The sequence below is a fragment of the Pungitius pungitius genome, chromosome 13, assembly GCF_949316345.1.
Source record: "Pungitius pungitius chromosome 13, fPunPun2.1, whole genome shotgun sequence".
Taxonomy (NCBI): Eukaryota; Metazoa; Chordata; class Actinopteri; order Perciformes; family Gasterosteidae; genus Pungitius; species Pungitius pungitius.
The window spans coordinates 15,248,551-15,271,357 of NC_084912.1; the positions used below are offsets into that span (position 1 = coordinate 15,248,551).

The 22,807-nt window shown below is 42.8% G+C and overlaps 1 protein-coding gene across 1 annotated transcript; it reads right to left on the reverse strand.

Moving 5' to 3' along the window:
• Nucleotides 1–3,555: 3,555 nt before the first annotated feature.
• Nucleotides 3,556–21,999, reverse strand: vwc2 (von Willebrand factor C domain containing 2). Its single transcript, XM_037466478.2, has 4 exons — nucleotides 21,653–21,999; nucleotides 15,826–16,531; nucleotides 14,303–14,432; nucleotides 3,556–4,327 (listed from the first exon to the last, which is right to left on the reverse strand). Exons 2-4 carry the CDS (start codon nucleotides 16,450–16,452, stop codon nucleotides 4,176–4,178), a joined length of 909 nt encoding a protein of 302 aa, XP_037322375.1. The 5' UTR covers nucleotides 16,453–16,531; nucleotides 21,653–21,999; the 3' UTR covers nucleotides 3,556–4,175.
• Nucleotides 22,000–22,807: the final 808 nt, after the last annotated feature.

Here is a 22,807-nt window from a genome sequence, read left to right on the forward strand (position 1 = left end):
GTGGCGTATTAGATGAGATTTAAGCTGCGTGAGCTGCTTTCTGAAGACCTTATTAATCACAGTCTGGTAACATTGCCTGCTGTGGATTCAGGCAGGTAAACTCCACTTTGACCCGTTGCTCATTTCCTCGGCTCGTGGGCTCATGCACCATTGTCCCACGGAGCGTTTAATGCATTTCATAAGATTGCAGACGGATAGGGACACTGATCCAGGCTTAAGCCCGAATATGTGAAACCATGAAAATACAACTGTGCTTTCAAAACTTTAGATTGTAGTTTGCGCTGAAGTGTTTTGATCTAAAACTCAAAAGCCATATCTACTCCGAACTTTAAAGACAAACCAAGCAGTAAAAACATTTGAGATCTTGCCGTGCCCTACATTGTGCACTGTAATATGACATATACTCTATATACTCTATATTTACTTTGAAATAAATCAAAAATAATAATAATATATTTGCAACAGTTAATGGAAATAGGATCAATTTACACTTACACCATAGAAAATAAATGTATCATAATATAAAGTTAAGTACAACATGGCCACATGATTTTGAAGATTAAATGGTGAGTAAAACACTTACATAGCTTGTAATATTATTGCAATGTGATTTTGCACTTGTAGATATCATTTTAATCTGAAGTAAGGCTGTCAATAGATTAAAACAAATTCATTGCGACTAATTGATTAAACGTTTTTCTTCTACACACAAAATATTATAAATGAACAAGAGATTGTGTATTTTAGATATCCTATACACATGTGATCCTCTTGGAGGCTTGGATGTGGAACTGGTCCTGTGCACTTTGCTCTCACCTCCATCATTTGACGGCTGTGTTTCTCTCCACATTTAACCAGACAGCCCTAATGTGAAGTTGATCATTTCTTTGTCCCGATCTGTCTCTGCAGAGAACTTCAAATGTGAGTCACTTAAAGTCACTTTAAAAGCTAAATTCACAGCCATTTCATGACTATTTGACAACGTACCACGATACTGAGAGCCATTGGTTCCTCTCCTCTTTTAGCTGTCAAGTCCTTTGACTCGTGTTGTTGTGCTCATGCTACAATTCTGCTACTAAATGAATTCCATAATGCCTCATCATCACTTTATTTATCTTTATTTCTTAGAGCTATTGTCATCAATACCTTGCAGAATCAGGGACAGTACTGATTGGACACTGCACATACACTAACATTAACATTTACAAACTGTTGTCTGTGATTGTTATAATATGAGTGAAATGAGGTCAAAAAAGGAAAACATACTTCTGCTAACATACCTTGGAAACTAAATAGGTTTATAAAGCTTTTATAGAAGAACATTTTGGTATGGCTTTTTCTCAATAAAAAATCAATTCCTCTGAAGCAATTTCCCCCAGGAAGGTGGGGAGATTTTGAAATCACCTGTCCTGATCAGGGATTTTAATCCCTCCACAAGCGGATACTACTGGCAATAACTACAGCGACAATTTCCGACTGTTTTATAGTTCACTAGCTGGTCGTCCTGTAATTTAATTCCCTTTCCAGTGGACAGACCTTTATCTCTTTTTTTAATCTGCTGAGTAAAACATTTGTGTAAAAAGAGGTGGGGAATGTTTTGACCTACAGAATGTACATGTACAGGCTACATCATTTTTCATCAGGATTAAAATTACATCCGGAAGGATGAGTCAGCACCTCTGAGCATATACTACTGTTAGCATCATCAGTCTGATAACACCAACAACTGATATTTAGCATGTATAATTATTGACAATGTTCATCACCTGCAGCAACTTTCCAAACAGCGTCCTTTGGTCAAAGTGAGCACAAATCAGTCACTCTCTTGTCAGACAAACACGTTCTTTTTAGAGGTAGCTCCCCAGTAACAAGGACCAGATCACGAGAAGCTTTAACGAAGACGCTTTATTTCTCTTGGAGGTCCTTTCCACGGTGTTGTCTGACCCTTACAACATTTCACAATCGTCTGTCAAGAGGCAGTAAATCTGGAGGACATGTGATTCAGTGCCTTTGTGTTAGCGAGTTACTCAAAGTAATGATGAAACTGTCGGCTTTCTTTTGTAGGCAAGAGTTGTGTGCTTCTCAAAATTGATGGTGCTTTAATTTCAAATTACCGAGCTGGCCGATTGCTGGAGATGAATAATACATTTCATCACCTACTGTATTAGGAGCACACATCTCATCTTTCATCTTGGAGTAGTGGGCTTTTGTCCACAACGGGGCAGGAGCATAATTATGAAGTCACGGCATTGGGGAGACCATGCTAATCTCTTATGGGTTCCTCCAACAGATGTCTCCAATTAATGGCCCGTCTTTGAAGGAGTTTAGATCAGTACCACTCTGGGAATTTTATCTCAAAGTAAAAGACTTGTAATGAGTAGACTCTTAATCACCACTTTCTGTCCAGTCACACTCCGAATTCATGTTAAATAAGTGCTGGAATAGGAACGGATCTACAGTGAGGCTAAATGTGAATGTAAATGACCTGGAGAGAGCAGATATGGGAGCGATGGACAACATCCCTGGTCCTTCTACCTTCTGGGACACAGAAGGTAGGCAGCTTTGAGCAGTAAGATTTAAGGAAATATTGTCTTGAAAAACCAAAGAATAGGAACAATACTGCAGTATTTCCATTAAATAAAAACAGATTGAGGGAAGGAACATTAAAACTGAGCACTTTGTATTGAGAACTAGGAAAAATCCCAGAATTATTCGAGCCCTGCTTTCCTAAAATGAATGATTTTTGTCCGAGGGGACCTTTTACAGTGGTAGAAAGCTGCCCCGAGAACCCTGATAGATCTGTGCCACCGCTCCCCTACTGCTCTGAAAGAGAAGCATGTTACGTAGCATGAACATGCATTTAAGGCTTGTTTACCTCAATCCAGCCTGCCGGCTGACGGACACGTCTCACTGCTGGAGATGCAACGTCGTTGTCTGGCAACCCCTCGATCAAAGAGTTTTGCGGAGTGGGTGGCAAACAGCAAAGGGCGACACAGAGAGCGGCGTGCGGCAAATGCAGAAGATGAAACGCGACATCTGCGCCCATTTATCACAGGCCGCCCTTCAGTGTTCATAACCTGAACTAAATTATTAATCTACATTTTGATTTGCTGGTCGATGGGCCCAGCGGCTCAGCCACAAACATGCATTCATTTCGGCCAACCACAAATTGAAGATGAAGACATGGAAATATGCTGCGAGGCTCGTGACCTTTTCCATTTCAACATTTTGGAAGCAAATTGGGATCAATAACATCGGAGTGTCTAGTCTGGCTTTTATTCATCGAGTTGAAAATGAGGCGTATGAGACTGTATTCCAAACTTGTGATGCTTATAGATTTCGAAAGTTCAACCAGGGCATAACTTAAATAACTTGACAAATAATTTAATATTTACGGAGAGCTGAAAGAAAATAAACTGAGGATCTGCTCACGTTTGTCACATTAAACACAGACAACTGGGTTGATCTCTCCATCTTAATGTCATTTGTTGACTAACATGAAATTGCAAATAGTTCCATTTGATGATGTGAAAAACAAGACGACCAGCTGAAATGTCCCATTGGAGCATTTACAGAGCCCAGATTGACGTTTATTTGAAACATGACCACACGGTACCAAGAGAAATACAAAAAAGCACTTTCAAATCAAAACACTTATGAACATCCTAAACAGATAAAAGAAATCAGGAAACAGTCAAAAGTCCTCTCTAATTACTTCTGTTTTTTTACTCTGCTCTTGATGGTCCTCCACAGCGAATGGATGGCACATAGTCTAGTCTGCACTTTGGTGGGTGAGGGGCGGGTGTCAGGACCTGTTTGTGGAGACAGTGAGGTCTTCACCTCCAAAGACAGCTGTGTGTTATATACATTCTGTTTTATTGACCTCTGGTCCAATACATTGCTTAATAAAATGCAGAGGCTATAAAAAATAGTTGTTCACTACATCAGCATTAATGACTCCAATATTTGTGGATATCCATAATTCAATACATAGATAAATAGATTTATTCTTTGTGTGGATTATAAACTTTCATAAAAGCTTTTTCTCAGTACTACAGGAGTGACTATAAATGCTGAAATGTCGAGGGCCGCCGTCCGACCCTGACGTCCGGTAGAAGGCGGGAAAAGACAGGCGCTGGTGTCTCGTGCCAAAGTCCCCTCTGACGAGCCCGTCTCTAGCTCCGCTGGCACTCGTTCTTACTGCAGGTGGCCTGATGTTCAATCTGCCATGTGCCCTCCTCGTATGTGCAGTAGCAGATTGTGCACGCATCAATCTTCACCTCTCGCCCGGCCGGTATTACTGTGGTGTCCGCATAGCAATTTGGGCCTGTGGGTGGTACAAGAAAAACACGTATGGAATAATGCAGAAAAACAGGTTTAGAACCAAGTGGTTCAGGGATCATTTTCGTAGACCCACCCATGAAGTTTGGTCTGTGTTTGTTCACTCCACAAAAAGCTAATATAATCATATCAAATAAAGGCTTGAAATAGCTCACTTTGCATGTAATGAGTCTATATAATATATTAGGTTTTATATTATGTATATTTATACATTTTTATATTATGATTTGCAAAGCAAGAATCAAACTGCATTAAAAAGTTAATATTAGGCAATAAACCTTTTGCAAGGCACAAAAATACATCAGATTTCAAGATGGGACTCTTTAATTACTGTTATATCAAAATAGTAAAATTTTGATTAAAAAAAGTGTTAAGCTTGTGACTATTTCAGGCATCTAACCAAAACCACATTAAAAAAACTTCTTTGACTTTGAAACAAAGGAATAGGGAACACATTTGTGGGTTTTAGGACATTTCAAAATGGAATCCCAAATTGCTCCTATATATATTTTCAACGCAATTATTTTGTCATTGAGGTCAGACACTAAAGACTGAAGTTGCTTTGACTTCTGGTTGGTTGATAACTTTGTTCTTTGGTCCTGTGGTTTGATATGCTGTGTGAACGTTGCCCTGGTCGAAATACTTCAACTTAACCTTGATATGTTTTAAGGGTCAAACATATATGCAAAACAGAAAAATCCTCTTCACGTCGGTGTACCTGTGTCACTCAGGTCGCACACCCAGTGTTATTTTTCTGCTTCTAGACCCACCGAGGACACTGATCATTGTGTGAAAATGCAGTTTATGTCACGATCTGTGCTGGGTGCAGGTTGACGGAGGCAGGCAGGCAGGCAGGACTCAAACGCAGAGTTTTCAGAAGGTGATCTTTATTCACCATAGAACTAAACAGAAGCCAAAAACGTGCACCAACGAGGACTGACATGGACAATGACGCGACAAAGAACAACTGGCACACAGGGCTTAAATACACAAGGGAGGTGCAGGTGATTGGACACAGGTGGAAGCAATCAGGCAATCACAGGACAGGAAGTGAAGTTACCCAGAGACACGAGACACAAGAAAGCTACAAAATAAGACAAGCAGACCCAAACCGTGACAGTTTAGTGACACAACCCAACTCAAAATCACATTCCTTTGTGCTGCTCGAAGGATCCCAAGATCATAAAATATCAAATATGAAATCCAACAACCTGCAGATTTTGCAGCTCTGGGAACACAACTCTTGCTTTATTAATTTTTTGTCAATAAACCTGTTTCACATTAGGATAGAATATGTGCAGACCCAGACTAACGTTATTATTGCAAACGTTTTATTTCACATTCACCAAGAGCCAGGGGAGTTTTTCCATAACCAAATTGTTGAGGCTTAAAATATATGAAAAAGGACAGATTGGAGGCACCTAGATGATAAACTGAAAAAAACACTGTGGAGCACAAATATACACTTAATTTGTTCTTTTTTATTGTGTTTTTGGATGCTTCTTGTTGGACCTTTTATGGTTGAAAACAAATGTCTTATTCAGTGCTGGTTGTACCCTTCAATTGTGTCTATTCACCAAAACAAAATGGTGATGGCCAAAATAGATCATTTTGAAGTAATACATGATATGTTTTTCTATAATATACTTTATATATCTATATAAAATGTTCTATAATATAAATAGTAGTAATAGTCCAACACATAAAAGTTGTATCATTTTATCAGAACATATTTATTTAAATATATATATATATATATACACTCACCGGCCACTTTATTAGGTACACCTGTCCAACTGCTCGTTAACACTTAATTTCTAAGCAGCCAATCACATGGCGGCAACTCAGTGCATTTAGGCATGTAGACATTGTCAAGACAATCTCCTGCAGTTCAAACCGAGCATCAGTATGGGGAAGAAAGGTGATTTGAGTGACTTTGAACGTGGCATGATTGTTGGTGCCAGAAGGGCTGGTCTGAGTATTTCAGAAACTGCTAATCTACTGGGATTTTCACTCACAACCATCTCTAGGGTTTACAGAGAATGGTCCGAAAAAGAAAAAACATCCAGTGAGCGGCAGTTCTGTGGGCGGAAATGCCTTGTTGATGCCAGAGGTCAGAGGAGAATGGCCAGACTGGTTCGAGCTGATAGAAGGGCAACAGTGACTCAAATAACCACCCGTTACAACCAAGGTGGGCATAAGAGCATCTCTGAACGCACAGTACGTCGAACTTTGAGGCAGATGGGCTACAGCAGCAGAAGACCACACCGGGTGCCACTCCTTTCAGCTAAGAACAGGAAACTGAGGCTACAATTTGCACAAGCTCATCGAAATTGGACAATAGAAGATTGGAAAAACGTTGCCTGGTCTGATGAGTCTCGATTTCTGCTGCGACATTCGGATGGTAGGGTCAGAATTTGGCGTCTACAACATGAAAGCATGGATCCATCCTGCCTTGTATCAACGGTTCAGGCTGGTGGTGGTGGTGTCATGGTGTGGGGAATATTTTCTTGGCACTCTTTGGGCCCCTTGGTACCAATTGAGCATCGTTGCAACGCCACAGCCTACCTGAGTACTGTTGCTGACCATGTCCATCCCTTTATGACCACAATGTACCCAACTTCTGATGGCTACTTTCAGCAGGATAAAGCGCCATGTCATAAAGCTGGAATCATCTCAGACTGGTTTCTTGAACATGACAATGAGTTCGCTGTACTCAAATGGCCTCCACAATCACCAGATCTCAATCCAATAGAGCATCTTTGGGATGTGGTGGAACGGGAGATTCGCATCATGGATGTGCAGCCGACAAATCTGCGGCAACTGTGTGATGCCATCATGTCAATATGGACCAAACTCCCTGAGGAATGCTTCCAGCACCTTGTTGAATCTATGCCACGAAGAATTGAGGCAGTTCTGAAGGCAAAAGGGGGTCCAACCCGTTACTAGCATGGGGTACCTAATAAAGTGGCCGGTGAGTGTATATATCCAGGATTTAAAACCCCAGCAGAATATTCCAGCCTCCCGCAATGATTTGAGAGAAAATGTCGTTTTCTATAACATAGGAATACATTTTGGAATGAAGGCCAATGGGACACAAGTTTGTTGGAAGTAGGACAGCAATTTGTTTATTTGCTTCCTTTCATTTCATCTCGGTGGGAAATGGGCGCTGTCTGAGCATTAATTTATTGTTTCCACAAATAGTGAGAGCAGAGGAAAAAGATTTGAAGAGAACATACTTCCCCTGGCGTCAGTGGCCATTTTTCACTTGGTTTCATTCAGTTTTAAACCAAAGCTAAAGAACATTTTCTCGTGTTGTCTGCTTAAATCCGCCACCAATCATGCTTATCTGCTTATCAAAGTCGTTTTTTTCATTGGGCATCATTACCATACCCTTCAGATCACCACTCAGGGGTCTTTGGAGGAGTCTTTTAATGCAGGAAGACAGTGTCTCCAACAAGAAAGGGATGCATCCAGGGATTCGGGTGATTACACTGAATTTTCAAGGATTCGATTGTAATAATCATATCTTCCATTGCTTTCTTCTGGGATTTAGACGTTTAACTTAAGTTAGATTTTCTTTACTCTCAAATTTCATTCCATATTTAGAGGTATTCAATGGCCCTTTGTCCCACACTTGTTAGACACACAACTAAATCAGATATCTTGCTGAAGGCAGTCTTACTAACTTCAAGTTTGGATTGCATTGAACTTTGCAAAAAAACTAAACAATTTAAGCACTATTACATTGTGCTTTTATATTGTTCTGAAATGCCCCCAAGGGGACATTTTGTACAAGAGATCCACTTGCCGAGCCAACCAATCGCAACACGGATGTCCTCATGTATCACCTGCAGCATTATTTGGAACGAGGTGTGGTGGCAAGACTTTTTATCTAGTGAGGATTCCTTTGCCCTCAACTAGTCGCTGCAAAAAGAGCGATCATAAATCATCCATTATCTCTCAAAGCGCATAGCAAAATATAAAACACAATGGAAATTACTTCCACAACACCAGTTATAGCATAACAATGCTAATATGCTTAGAAAAACAAGGTCTTGAGCAACTTGTATAATTAAGATGCTGATAAATGGTCTTTCCGCTGCAGCCAACGCATCTTATTGGACGGCATCAAGCGGAGGGAGCATGCAGGCACATCAATCAACGTGAACAGTATGCAGAGGCCTGTCAAAATGTCAACCCCAACACATTCATAAGTCTTCAGATGAACACTCACGCACCCTATCTGAATAAAAACTCTGCTAGCTGTCGCTACTAATTCATCATCATTTAGAACACCGAGTCACAAAATAAAATAAAACATATTGGGGATATGCTAGGGGAGTAAAATGCACTTTACTAAATGAATCAAAAGAGCTTCCTCCTGGAGCTGGGATTAACACACAGCCCATCACTCCCGGTAACATGACACTCATTTGAGATAATTAATGCATGTATTCGGGAGCCACTATGCTTACTCATTGCTCTCGCCCCATTATTCTGCCATTCATAGAACACCCACCTTTTTGTCAGCGCTTCATTAATATAATATATCCCCGCGTCTCCATCACTCTCTCCCTCCGCCTCTCGCTGTCTGTGGCAGAAAGAGGTTTTTGTAGCCACGCCGGGCTTCACAAGAGCTTTTTCAACACGTTTGTCTCTGCATGTGCATGACGAGTTGGACTCAAACTGTCACTAAAACGCGTTGGAAGTTGGAATGGGCAGCGTGTGAGAAGCAGGGCCATTAGCACCTGTGGCTTTGGGCTGACTAGCGGAGACGTATTATGGACAAGGAAACGAGGACACGTCCCGATCAGCACACCCCTTCGTTTTATGAAATGTCAAAAAGTGCCGTTATAGGGTGAAAGGGAAGAGTAGCAGAAATAACTCTTCTCAATGCGTTTCTTGAGTATATTTGCATTATAAATGCAGCATAAAAGGGTCCTTTGCTTTGTGAAGCTACAAAGAGGGAGAGACTTGTATTATAAGAACATGATGGATTTCCTTTTCAGAGATGCCTCGTGAAATGTGTGAGCGCGTTCAGATATCAACCGCCCAGCATCAAAGCAGCAGCTTTGAATCAAGTGCCACCTCCCGCGATTGTTTGCATTTGTCGTCTCCAGCATCTGCTCCAACTTCGCCAGCCATCTCAGCGGCGTCCAAGTGACAGATCTAATATAACGTTTTTATAAAGCTCTGATGTCGACCTCAAAGATCTTTTGTTCAGTTTTGTCAGTCTCCACGTTTGTATTGTGAAAAATATGTTCGGTCAAATTAACGTTTCCTTTTTTTTTTTTTTAAGTGGACAAATAACAAGCAGACCAAAGATGAGCATCATCGATAGATACATCAAAAATAATCTGCTAGTGACATTTAATTTGCACCGACAAGATCCACCGTCATTGACTTGAAATAACAAACATGCGTTTATTTACTTTAGTGTGAATTGAAGAAGTTGATGATAAATAAACCTTGCTGTAATCGTTATCACCATCCTGTTATCACTGTAAACTTTATGCTGTGTGCGAACAGAAAGCTTGACAGCCTTGGCAACAGTAACTATGGAAAGCAGGGTTTACAGACTTGTCCATTAGAAAGAAGCCTCTTCTGTGCCGTTAGGATGAAATGGAGGCTGCTTTAAATCAGCAACATTTTCAAATAATGTTTGTATTTTTTTCCATGTCTTCCATCTTTAAAGCCGCTCTATGAGTCACTTCATTTAAATGAGTCTCTATCGCTCTTGGCAACCACCGTGTCTTTGTGGTGCTCTATTTGAAGTGATTTTGGCTTGGGTTCAGGCTGTTTATCACCGCTCCCAGATTAGTGTTGACCCTAATGTCCGAGGAGTCTTGAAGCGCCCCACTCGTTTCCTCGCGCCTTGCCAAGGCCTTGTCCTGCAAGAGCAAATTGCAAGAAGGAGAGAGGCTTCCCCTCTATAGATGTGTTATTTGATTTCTTCAAAAGCAGATGCTACGAAAGGGCTCAGATGTTACAACAAACATTTTAACACATTACATGATGCATTTTAGAAGTAGAAAATACTGCCATTTAGAGAGCATGCTTCCGTCTCTGACATGTATGAGAGTTCTTTGGATGAATCTGCATCGCTTGATTAAACGTTGACCGAGTGACAGACAGAAACTTTAAGGAGTGTGAAACCATTTAATTGCAATGTGTTCCAGTGCTTTTAGATAACGAGTAAAAAATGAAGACAACCTGCCTGGGTTCACAGCTGTTCTTTGATATTCATGAACAACTGTCTGGGGTGGATGTTAGCGATACCTCTCACTTTCATCTTCCTCCCCTGGCTCTTTCCCAAGTGTCTCCTCGCATACAGGCTGAATGACACATCTGAGACAGGGCGCCCTGCCATAAACATTGATTTTGCATGCCTGAAAAGGCCAAGATAATGCCGGCGCATATTTGCCAGACTAATCAAACATTGAAAATACCTCATTGTGATTTATATCAATAATGAGGAAACGGTGATGGCGTGACTTGTTGAATGAGGAACCAAATCTGATTTTCTTCTTCTGATCAAATCTAATGTCTTTCATTTTTTCTAAACACATTCGTTCGCTTTCTACACTCAACGCTCACTCGTGATCTCCACAGCGCGGGTTTCTTTCCTTTTTGGTGGCATTTCACATCTGGATTAGTATTTCATTCTTTACCAGTAATGAGCTTGGCTTTGATGCGACACATCGGAATGCGTCGGGGAGGTCTTAACATCTGTCTACACCGCGAGCAACATCTGCGGACAAGAAAAACAACACCACCTGAACGGGACCTCTCTGACGGCCTCCAATTACCTTATTTTACATTGTCAGTATTTCATCACGGCTGCTGCACCGTCTAGTATTGAACGCTGCATGATCAACGGCGGTAAGATGCAAGTTGACAACCAATGCCCCTCATCATTTAAATGAAGGTGTCTTGTAATATCTCGCAAAGTAGCTCCATAAATAAAAAGACAAAGTGAAATCCGATGTGCGATCCTCATGCTATCGATTCGAGCTGAAAGGGGGATTTGTGATTTATGTTTTGTTTACGTCTTCCAATTATTCTACAAGTTATCCTCCATGTAGTACATTTTATCATGTTGTTTGTTATGTTTAAATTGTCAACTCAACTGTGAAATGAAGTGCGCGCAAATGAAAGCATGTGACAATTAAGTCTGCAAAGCGACAGGTTCTTGATGGATTGCTCCCTGAAAGACATCCGTTTACTGCAGCTGACCAGCAGTGTGCAGAGTGAGAGTGTTCACACTCGCTGTTTACACCTCTATTGGCCCTGGTCATCCAGTCAGAGCCAGAAATGTTCCCTTACTAATGAGAGTTTGTTTAACACATTGTGCTACAACGATACTAAACTCGGTTTAATTAACACCTCGTCTGATATTCACAGCTATCCCAAACACGTGGCAACAACAGCAGCAGGCGTAAAAAATGACTGGCGTGGACTCGAAAATATGTTTATTTTAAACATACAAATCTCACCCGCTGCTGCTGCTGCTCCAAAAGCACTGTGGGCTGACTGCTGCACGAATGGGGCGTAAATGCTGCCAAAGGCTATTATTGCATCTTCATAAATACCTGTAGATTATTTCCAAAGCGTGTGAGACCGAGCTGAGAGTTTGCATGACAATGTAGGACCAGAATTCTAATTTCAGCAAAGTGCCCCTTCAGGTGTGTGTGAGGGAATAATATGAATAACAGTGTCTTTCATTTTCAAGACAATGTTACCAAAATCAAAGCCAGCCGAAAATGAAAAGAACACGCAAACTCCACATAGAAAAGCCCCCCCCCCCCCTCCGGGAGTCGAACCCTGAAGTCTTTTTTACTGTTTTTTTTTTTAAATGTTGGAATACATATTACATTTTTAACTGCAAAGTGAGAATGTGTTTTGACGCCTTAATTGTTTTGCATTAAATCAACCTGAAATGGATTTGATTGCCCTACCTAGACCATTTCATGCCACTGCTCAGCAGGTAAAGCAAAATGAGAGAAAAGCGGTTTGGTAAGTTGAGAACATTACATCACTTTTGTCATATTAAAATATAACCATATCCAAACTGAAGATTTCGTCCCATATCATGATATTATATGGATAAATAGCCCACCTCTAATCAAGAAGCTTAAATGAATTATACAGAGATCATTAAGATGTTAAAACTAATGTAATTAATTCAGCAACTGTGTGTTTTTAACTAATTAATTCAAAGCTTCTCCCTGGCCTATTTTCCATAGCAACGGTGGCCAAAGGTCATGGGCTAAGACTATAAAGTAATGTACGTAGAGCAAACACATTGAAAATGAAGGAGATACCTCTAACCGTCCTGTTAAATCCTTCCCACTTCACAACTGTATTAAACTCGCTGTCTGGCTCAAGGCCCCATATTTCAAACTACAAATGCTCAATTTACTGTGTGAGTTTAGAAAGCGGATATTGAGACACAAAATCATCAATGCATCGGTTTTCACGGGCGCAGCACTCGTCGCAGTGAGCTATGCGTGTGCAACTTCTACTACAGCGAGTATTTCTTAGTCAGAATGCAACCCTGCTTGGTCAAGTAACTTGGCTTCCTAAACGTAGTGGGCTCCGTTCATTGAATAGTAACATGTGGTGATCTCATGGTAAGTAGGGAGTGATGCCATCTTAAAACTGAAAATCCTTGCTGGCTGACTGGGCCTGTGGACTTGGAGGCACTGCTGGCTCTCGTGCAGGCTGCCACATCGATGCACACACTGCACCGTCCCTGCATCTGTCTGCTCGACGAGGGGCCTGGAAAAGAAACCCGGCATATCCACTGGGAATTTTGATGGGGGGGGGGCGCTGCCCAAACTCTGCACAAAGCACTTTCAGCACAATCAATATGTGCATTTTCTTTAAAGTGAGTGAACAGCAAAAAAACAAGGGAACAGAGGACCAACATATATTAAAATATTAATAGAGTGAGTAACGCTCTGCGACTACAAATGTTTTCCACTCATTGTCGCTTGAGGTTGTGGGACAGATTTTTGAATGTCTACAATGCTTTGTGATGAATTACATTCATGTGATATGCTGGATGTAAATATAATATAAATATAAAGTAGGTGGTGTATGCCGAGTAAAACCTTCTGTTTATTTGATCAAATTACACGATTCTTCTGATGTAGTTGTTTTGTGTCTTTTGAGGAGGAAGCTTGTTTTTGTGGATCCACTCGCACACTCTGTTATTTTGGAAGTGTACTTTAATGTTAAATGCTCAGCATGGAAATGGAAAGTGACTTTTCGCCAGCATTCCTACAAAATGTTGTTAGCAGTAGAGTCGTCCAATAAGCGGGTTACACAAACAAAGCATCATCTCGGATCCCACAGGATCTCGTCTCCATGCAGACAGCCTGCGCCACTTCAAGATCCCAAGTCAGAGATACATATCGCAAGTCATCATTCTTTTTGCTGAAGGAAGCAATGTTGCTGGCATTGCCATGTTGCATTAGAGTCACACGAAGAAAACAAGGGGACATAATCTAGGACATGCTGTCTGGAACCATTGGAAACAACTTCAGATAATCGACTGTGAGGCGTGGAACTCCTTCTCCGGCGGCCGACGCTCAAAAACCAACAGGATCGTAAACCTTGGACAGCGGAACCTCAAATCTCAGCACCAGACAGGACATTGGGAACATGAGCTAAAGCTTCCAATGGACAACCCGTGCAATAAGGATAGATAAACACACAAAAACAGATTATCCTGGCTTTTCATTTAATAACGTCTCAGCACTGCAAACCGCAGCAGGCAGCGGTCTTCGCCTCATCAGAGCGGTGCGCCACCTCACCCTCGTGTCTCCTGTTGAGGCGCCTTTGAGCAAAAAGCTCTGAGTGGAGTTCACTCAGCAGCCCCCCCCCCCCCGCCAGCAGACTGCTTGTAACGGAGTGTAAGTGCAGCCAAAAGAGAAACGCCCTCTCCACTCACCAGTCTTGCAGATGGGGCAGCACTGATCCGGCTCGTACTCCGGGTCCACGCACTCCGTCTGAGGACAGGCCGCCACGGAGCACAGCACCTCCCCGTTGGGCTCACAGCGGCACTTCTCACATGGAGACACCTCGATAGCAGAAAAGAAATAATTAAAACCCTAATAAACAGTTCACACACGGATACACATGGACAACAAAAACTACGCCTCTCCATTAATGACTCGATATCTTTGTGCCCAGCTCTTTGTTTGTCTCTCTCTATTTTGTCCCTCTGATGCACACACGCACACACACACACACACACACACACACACACACACACACATAATAAACAGCACTTCCTCGCGCACACAGTCTCACACAAATCCTTCTTGCCTGTCTGGCTCCTACAGTGTAATCGAGTGTGTCACAATGTCACAACGCTACATCTAAAGGGAACTCCCATCATTCTAAAGTTGACTGCCAATGAAGGCCTCATTTTGAAGAGAGCAAAGTCAAGAATTGAACCACGGTTTCCAATCAGGGGATGTGGAGCGATTAATAGCAAAGGGAATAGAGAGAAAGATCCTTCCGATTTTCTTGTGCTTGAACAGAAACATTAGAAATGATGGGTTATCGGACTTTTCCTCTAGGTCTGGAAATAGAACAAATGTGGGACGAAAGCGAGGACTGATAGTATACAGCTCGAATTTCATCCAGCCCTACAAACGCTGAGAAAAGCCCCATTTAGCAGCCGCTTGTATGAAGCCATACACCTTTAATTCCTGACAAGAGAGCAAAGGTTAATTCTGCCGGCGTGGCTGTAGATTGCAGAGGCTCACGCCTCCGCACGGCACTCCAGTGTGAAAAATGGAGCGAAGCAGCACTCAATGCCCAAGAACTTAGCAATCAAGCATTAAAAACACGCCTGTTGCTTAGTTTCATAGCGGCCCCCACCCTCGCTGTCACTGCACGCCACAAAGGCTGATGTCTGCCTCTCGTGAAAGCTGTGCCGGAGTTGACGTCGAGGCGTTAGCAACAGAGTGTCAGTTAGAGGAGGGAAATTACATTTTAGCCGTGACCTCCTGTTAAAACTCTCAGGGACACAAAATGAAGCTAAAAGGTGCTGGTGAATGTGGACGCGTGACCAAGACTGTTGTACAATCCTTTCAAAGAGGTGTCAGAAGATAAAACATTAAAAGATTTTGCGTATCTCTGCACCCACATACGCAGCATTACCATAACTGGAACCGTATCGTGTATATCAACAAACTGAATATGGACACGCTCCGCGGAAGGGAGGCATCGGTAAATTCCGATAACATTCAGGCGTTGTGCAAAGAAGGAAAAAAAAAAAAGACAAGTGCTGACCTTTGCCATTATAAATCTGCTTGCCTGTTGGCTTGCAGGCTGTGAGGCGAGGTACCTCGGTTCTGTGTAGTGCCTGTGATGAACTCAAATGAGCAGCTGGGAGTGTTCCGTCAGCAATTCTTTCAAGTTTGAATATGACAAAAAATGACTGAATGCGGTTAATAGGCTCACCTTAAACTCTTGCAGCGAGGCGTAGACCTTTCCGCGGAACTCGCAGTAGTTCTTTTGCTCCCTGCAGACCGGGCAGCATTGGCTACTGTCCACTTTAATGCAGCGAGGGTGAATCTTGGGACATTCCTGCTTGGTGCACAGAGGGCCCTCGTCTGTGCAGAGGCACGGGCACGTCGAAGGGCCCGGGGTGAACTGCTCCCCAATGGCGAACACAAAGCCGCTCTCATCCATGCAGCCTTTGCCCCTGTAGTCTGGGTAGGCGTACTCGTCAATGGCGTCAAGGGAGAGGGTGACGTCACTAGTGGGGCCCTCGTCGATTTGGTTCAGGCCGTCCTGTACTGTCCACACTTCCTGGGACTTCCCGCCCTTAGATTCTTGGGTCAGGTAGCTGAGGTTCGTCTTGACCCGGCTCACGGCGGTCCTGTTGGGGCCCACGGCGTTTGTTTGAGCGCCGTATCCCAGCGGCTCCTCTGGGTCCTGATGTTTGTCCTCCCCGGCCTGGGTCAACACCCACTCCAGACGTTCTCGGCTGGCTGGTAAGGTCGCTATAGGGTTGCACTGAGCGGCGCTGATCATGAACCCCAGAACAAAGAGAACTTCTGCTGTCATGGCAACGGAGTGCAGCATCTCTCCCCACCACCAGCGAGGTGGGAAAACACCTTGGCTCACATAACACGCTTCACATCTCAGGTGTGAGCCAGTCCATCTGGAAAGAGAAAAGGAAACTGCGGTTATGCTCTCAAGATTTTGGCACTTTTTCCCTCCAGGTGTGGAGGTTTGTTTCATTTGGTCTCGAGAACAGGGCAAGAAATTCAAGCGACTTTTGAGCACTGCCCCGTTGTGTGAAGCAAGCATCCCGCTGAGTGTGACGCCTGTATGATCAGTGAATTGGATCATTAGGACGGGGTATTCATAGAACGGTGTTAGGAAATCAATACTGTGTCTCACTGTAACACTTTCCTGCATTAATCCCTCCCAGTAGTGACGAGTAAGAGGAAAATTGACAAGAAAAGGAGCTGAATCTAAAACTCTTAAGCTCCTGCTCTTCTCATTGAACAAAGAAACCACGATCAATGACTGCATTTTTTTTGTTTTAAATGAATTGCAGTCAAATTTACAAAAGCAGAAATTGATTTGAAAATGGGACATAATTAGTCTGCAAAGATGTGTCTACTGTAGCCTGCAGAAGAAGCCACACCAATTTCAAAATGAGGTAGCATTTTTACATGGAAAAACGTAAAAAGCGCATCACTTTCTTTGTTTTCAGAGCAGCTAATATACAGCAGCTCCAGTCAAATTAAGTCTAAAGATCAACAGATGACGTTGCAGGGGCTGCACATTTTCGAAAATGTCTTTGTTTATGTCACTCGCTCAACTTGATTTAATGCAGCCTCTTGAAATTCCAATGCCTGCTATGATGCTCCGATTTGTTCGGTGGCCTACTTTTCCTTTTTCCCATTTCCTTCTCACCAAATGCTCGGTGTACTTTGTGAGCTGCGTTTAACGGGCTGCAGCCGTGTCAACGCTCTGAGCTCATTTGGACAGGTGAGATGACTCCGTATTGAATGAATGAACAACTAACTGTTAAGTCCTGTCTACGCTTCTTTAAGAATAGTTCACCCCATTGATACAGTTGTCAAAATCAATACCCACTGCTTAATTGCAAACAGAGCCATTGGGACCCCGGGTAAGGAACAAAGCGTTAAATAAAAGCGCGAGAAAATACGTTTTAATACACAGGAGCAGAGACAACCAGCTGCAGTCCTTTCATCCAGCTCCAACTACATAGCCAACATCTCTCAATTCGGCTTAAGTCATTTATTTTGATATTCATGAATTCTTATCCAGTCTACGGAAAAGGGCCTCAAATTGACTGCAGCCACGCCAGTGTTGTTTGTGTGGCGTTTTAGCTGAATTGCCATGTTTGATGCAGAATCCTTGGAGCTGCTTTGGAACGGAGAGGAAGCAGAACGAGGTGCATACCGATAACGCTGCTGCAGCTGAGACCGAGAGAGAGAGAGACAGAGCAAGAGAGAGAGAGAGAGAGACAGATAGATAGATAGATAGATGAGCCCAGGCCTCATTAGTATAAAGGACTTTTTTTCAGCCTCACCTCTCCACCTTAACAGCTGTTACTCGCTGTTGTACTCTCCGTCAGCACAGAGGCCTTGGTGGTCCTCAGGCCGGTTGTCAACTGGGTGATCTGGCCTCAGCCACGCAGCATCTTCAAGGCCTACGCTGCAAAAAGCTCTATATTGGTGTATTTGTAGCATACAGCGCTGCTGTTGGAAAACATCAATGAGCCACATGGTTTTTGCGTGTAATTTCACTTAAGATAACTTATTCAAAAGTCCATTGGCTTATGCGCTGCTATCTCAGTAAATACAAGCTGCTGCTGGCTGTGTAACTTTACTAGTTCATGGTTAGGTAGGATGTTAGTTTAGCGCTTAGCACAAATGTAGCAAATCAATATGAAAATGTCCACTGCTTGACATGCCAAAAAATGTGGTAATTTTTGCTTCAAACTACTGTGCCCTGCTGCTTATACAGCACCATCCTGAAAGTGGAAACTGCTATATTTGTGATCATTTTCAAAATTCAAATCAACTGGAGGAAGAAAAGGTGTCTCGGTTGAGCGCAATCAACAGCAGAGAGAAATCAAAAAGCCCTTAGAGTATCCTTTAATATTTACTTTTTTAAAATCCCATAAAAAAAGCTTCTGTAGAGACTGGTACACCCGGAAGGTTTGGCTAGCTGGAGGCTGTCGTGTTAACGCTGTGTTTAGCTTCACATGCTCACTTTTCAAATCAACAGGGACAGACTCCAGCATGGACAGATACAGGAAAAAGACGGGTAACTCCTTCATGCTGGGGGTGGGAAAGTTAACATTGCTACCCAGCAGGACGATGGACACAGGCTCGCGGATGTTCTATTCGATTTTATATAAATATATTTACAATATGGTATTCATTTAATTTATTGAGTATTATTATATACATATCTATTATTTAATATACTGAATGGTATAAATAAGATGTCTTTATTTGGAATAAATGTTTTTTTGCATTGAATCATACTGGGATGTTTGCTGAAACTCATTGGCTGGCCCTACCAAAAGAAATTCCCACGTCCGCATTGTCTCATCTAAACTCAGCATCTCAGCCCCTGGTGCATCCTACAGCAGGATGGGGTCCAAGCTCTAAAGACGTTGCAGTGGTCATATTTATGCCTGTTTAATAAATTATTGTTAAATTAAAAAAGGTGTCTCCTGAGTCAGTTAGTGTATTCAAAAAGAAAATTCATAGACAAATAAAGGGACAGTATACCATGCTAGATCATGACATTACTGGGAAATGGGAAAAGTTTGACCTCTTCTGGATTAAATCAAACTCGCATGGCATGAACACAAGCAGACCTATTTCTGATTTGGGAAAGTAGTGGCGCATAAAAAGGACTCATCGACTACAGTCACAACTAGAGCAGATGAAAATTTGCTGATAGTGAATGCTTGAACACAATCCAGCCCCAGCGTATTAGTAGCCTAATGTTATCCCATCAGCTGTCAAAGAATTGAACAGACTATAAGAATAGGACCTGAAAGCCTAGTAAACAGCAATTATCACATTTACAGAGGATGCTACCTTTGAATTGCAACCATGCATCAGCAGGAATCGCTAATTAACCCGACGAATGTGCCATTATGTTATTCTATTTCTCCATTAACATGCAAATCTAAATGCCGACAGGCTATTTGCTATTAGATTTTAGGGCTGATGAAATTTCCACTTCCAACGGATATTTGAGTGTTGCAGTGGCTTCCTGCCCTAGTGAGAATGAACGTCTTAGCCATAGTGCTTGCCAGCAGGAGCGGGTTCAGTCATTACGGTCTCTGTTGATTCAACTCCTTCTTTCAAAGGCCAACGTTTTGTTTACATCTCAGGCTCTCATTGAAGATAGCCGCTCTAACCACTGAGGTGCAGCCACAATGATTAATCAAGCAAGCAGAGACTCAACCTGGCGGTTAGTTCACGGTTCAATGGTGCTCACCATCGCATTGATTTATGACTCATAAATTATTATTGTTTTCATTACCCAGCAGAGCGAATAAGGCCCATAAGTCTCGACACAACAACCCGAGCTCGGAGTGAAATCTTAGATCTACCTTGACTAATAGGAGGCGGTTATTCATATAGATTGAATTGGCAAGGCTTCAATAACTCAGTGCGGCGGTTCAGCTGCGTTAGGGTTGACCCGCCTCAAACAGGTCTCTTCCAGGGAGGTTGATAGCTGTTCCACTCAAACAACAATGCTAGAAATAGGCGCCCTCATCTCCAGGAATTTTCCATATTCTGCGCTTGGACGTTTTTGACTGTTTGTTTACGTCTTGTCTCTTTTTGGTCTATAAAAATGTGAGCGGTCTTTAGAAGAAACATTTGCACATTTGATCTGACTGAAAAGCCTACGGTGACAGATAATGAGAACAGAGAAAGTGATGCAGCAGAGGTGAGGCTCAGGACATCTACATTGTCTTGGAGAATAAAAGTCCCGCTGTGTCCCCCTGTAAAATCCGACGGGATATGATTGAGAAAAAGACATCTCCCCTCGGAGCTGGAATAAACTTACACAGACAATTTGCACACGCTGCTGTGTGCACTTCATTTATTGCACATTACAGATTTTGCCTCCTTACACTGCTCCTACATCTCAACATGCCGTCGATGGCACATGGGGAATGCAACAATTTACTTTGAGGTCTACTTCAATATCCGACAACGCAGATAACGGGGACGAGATGTGAGATGTTTAGACAGCGGTGGCTAGTGGGCTCGGATCTGACAGGGCTGAGAAAGCATTGAATTAATGATGCCAGGTTTGAAAAACTCATTTTTATACAAATAAATAGTGTGAAATGATGAAATCCAATTAGAGCAATAAGGGACACTAAGGCAAGATCCAAGAGTATTAAGCCATCTGCCAGTGAGTAAAGGTTGCTGCAGGGCTGCCTAATTGAATTTTATCCTCTTGACTGTAAATCTTACGACTGACCCAAATCAAAAGAAACTTTGCCTGAACGTGCAACGCAAAACCGGCAAGCCCTTGCAAAACTGTCAGATAATCTTAAGATTATGTGCGGTGGAACAAGGTGAGAATTTGCTCGTATACACAAAGCCATGCCAGCATGCCAGCAGAAGACTGCAATGTCGCGACGCAAGCTTGATGCTTTTACTTTGTTTTTTTAGATTAACAGGACAAGACGACGATGATGATGACAGCGTAAGAAAAATGTGAATAAATCCTAATGATCGTAACGTTAAGAAACATCCAACAATCACCACAAAACAAGCATTGTGTCATCATTCAACCACTTGTTTTGCAAATGTATGAGGTGATACAGACATTGCATCATGTGTTGGAGTGGATGTTGCATCCTGGAGTGTGTAAGCAGCAGAGTATTTGTGCACTCATTCAGAGCCCTGTGATGCGTCTTTGAGCATCACAGTCTCATTTACATGGATATAACAAAAGAGTGCACTTACAGAGAAGTAAGTGTAGCCTCCACAGGTGCAAAAAGCCTGCAGCAGGGTTTGAACAATCTGCCCCCCCCCCTCCCCAATCTGCACATAAGAGCATATAAGCGATTCCACGCAGGCACGGTGTTATTGGTGCGAGTGTGCGAAATCTTCATGAAATATGCCAATTCCCAGAGAACACTCTGCAAAGTAAGTTGACGTGAAGCCCCCAACAAACGATCCAATTGGACTTAACACATGCACACACAAAAGAAGCCGCATCTCCGCCGACGCGGCGAACCGCGGCATCATGTCACCTGTGATCCTCGGAGTCCGTCCTTCATCCGTCTGTGGGCGCAGGGGGGCCGGAACGCAGCAACAACTGGCGACCGCAGGCGGACGCTTGTTAAGCCAGTCGAATGCTCGGTGTCCCCGGAGGATGTGCGCGCAGGGTCCCCAGCGCCTCGCGCGCAACTTTCACCGCCACGGTGAGTGGAAGCGCTCCGTCTCGCGCCTCGCGCGCGCCCCGCCGCCGCTGCCGCTGCGTGTGCCGCGCAAGCAGCTACTGACGTCCCCGCTGCACGCGGGCACTTTATTTCTCACGGTGACAAAAAGAAGGAAAAAAAAGAAAAAGAAGGGAAATCATTTGATAAATGGGGGCGAGCGGCCGCTAGATGGGGCCGTTTGAAATGGACGAGGAGCAGCGGGCGGTCCGTTGGGGTGGGGGGGGGGGGGTCCCCACGTGGTTCACGTGGTTCACACCCCACCGCGATTAACGAGGTCGCTTAATTATCAGGAATTAGGGAGTCGTTTTCCTTAATTTTGGATACTAAGCGACTAAGTTTTCGAATGAGAAAAGAGCACATCAGCCCCACTACGGGAGGGGGCATACAACTGTATTGTATACAATTTTAAAAAGGGCTGTAGCCTAAATTAACAATAAGTGAAATACAGAATTATAAGAGAGTGAAAGATCATCAGTTAAAGCTTAGGAAGTACAATTCAACGATTCAAAACATTCAAAGAAGAATGATTATTTAGGGCAGTTAGAGTTTGCTGATTCTCTGCTACTTTATACCATTTATAAAGGGGGAATGGTGCCATTTTTTCTTTACCACAGGAATCTGACAGCAACAGTTTTAAATGAAGGAAGTGTAAACAGCGACTTTCCAAAGCTGTAAATTACATCCTCTCTTGTGATCTATTGCGGTATTTTAGATTGCGTTATTGAGGCCTAATAGCAAACTGTTGAATGTTAACTGCTGAAATCCCCAAATTCTTCAAAACAAGGACTGAGGACTTCAGTCCTGCAGGAATGAAATGAGGAGTACGGACAAACTGCAACCCGATGTTTTAAGAAACTTCAAGGGAACAATCTATTAGAATTGTCTCTTAATGACTCTCATTATTCAGCCACTCCCACTTTGTCAGTCCAACGCCCTTCACCTGTTCACACACCTGCCTTTGATCAC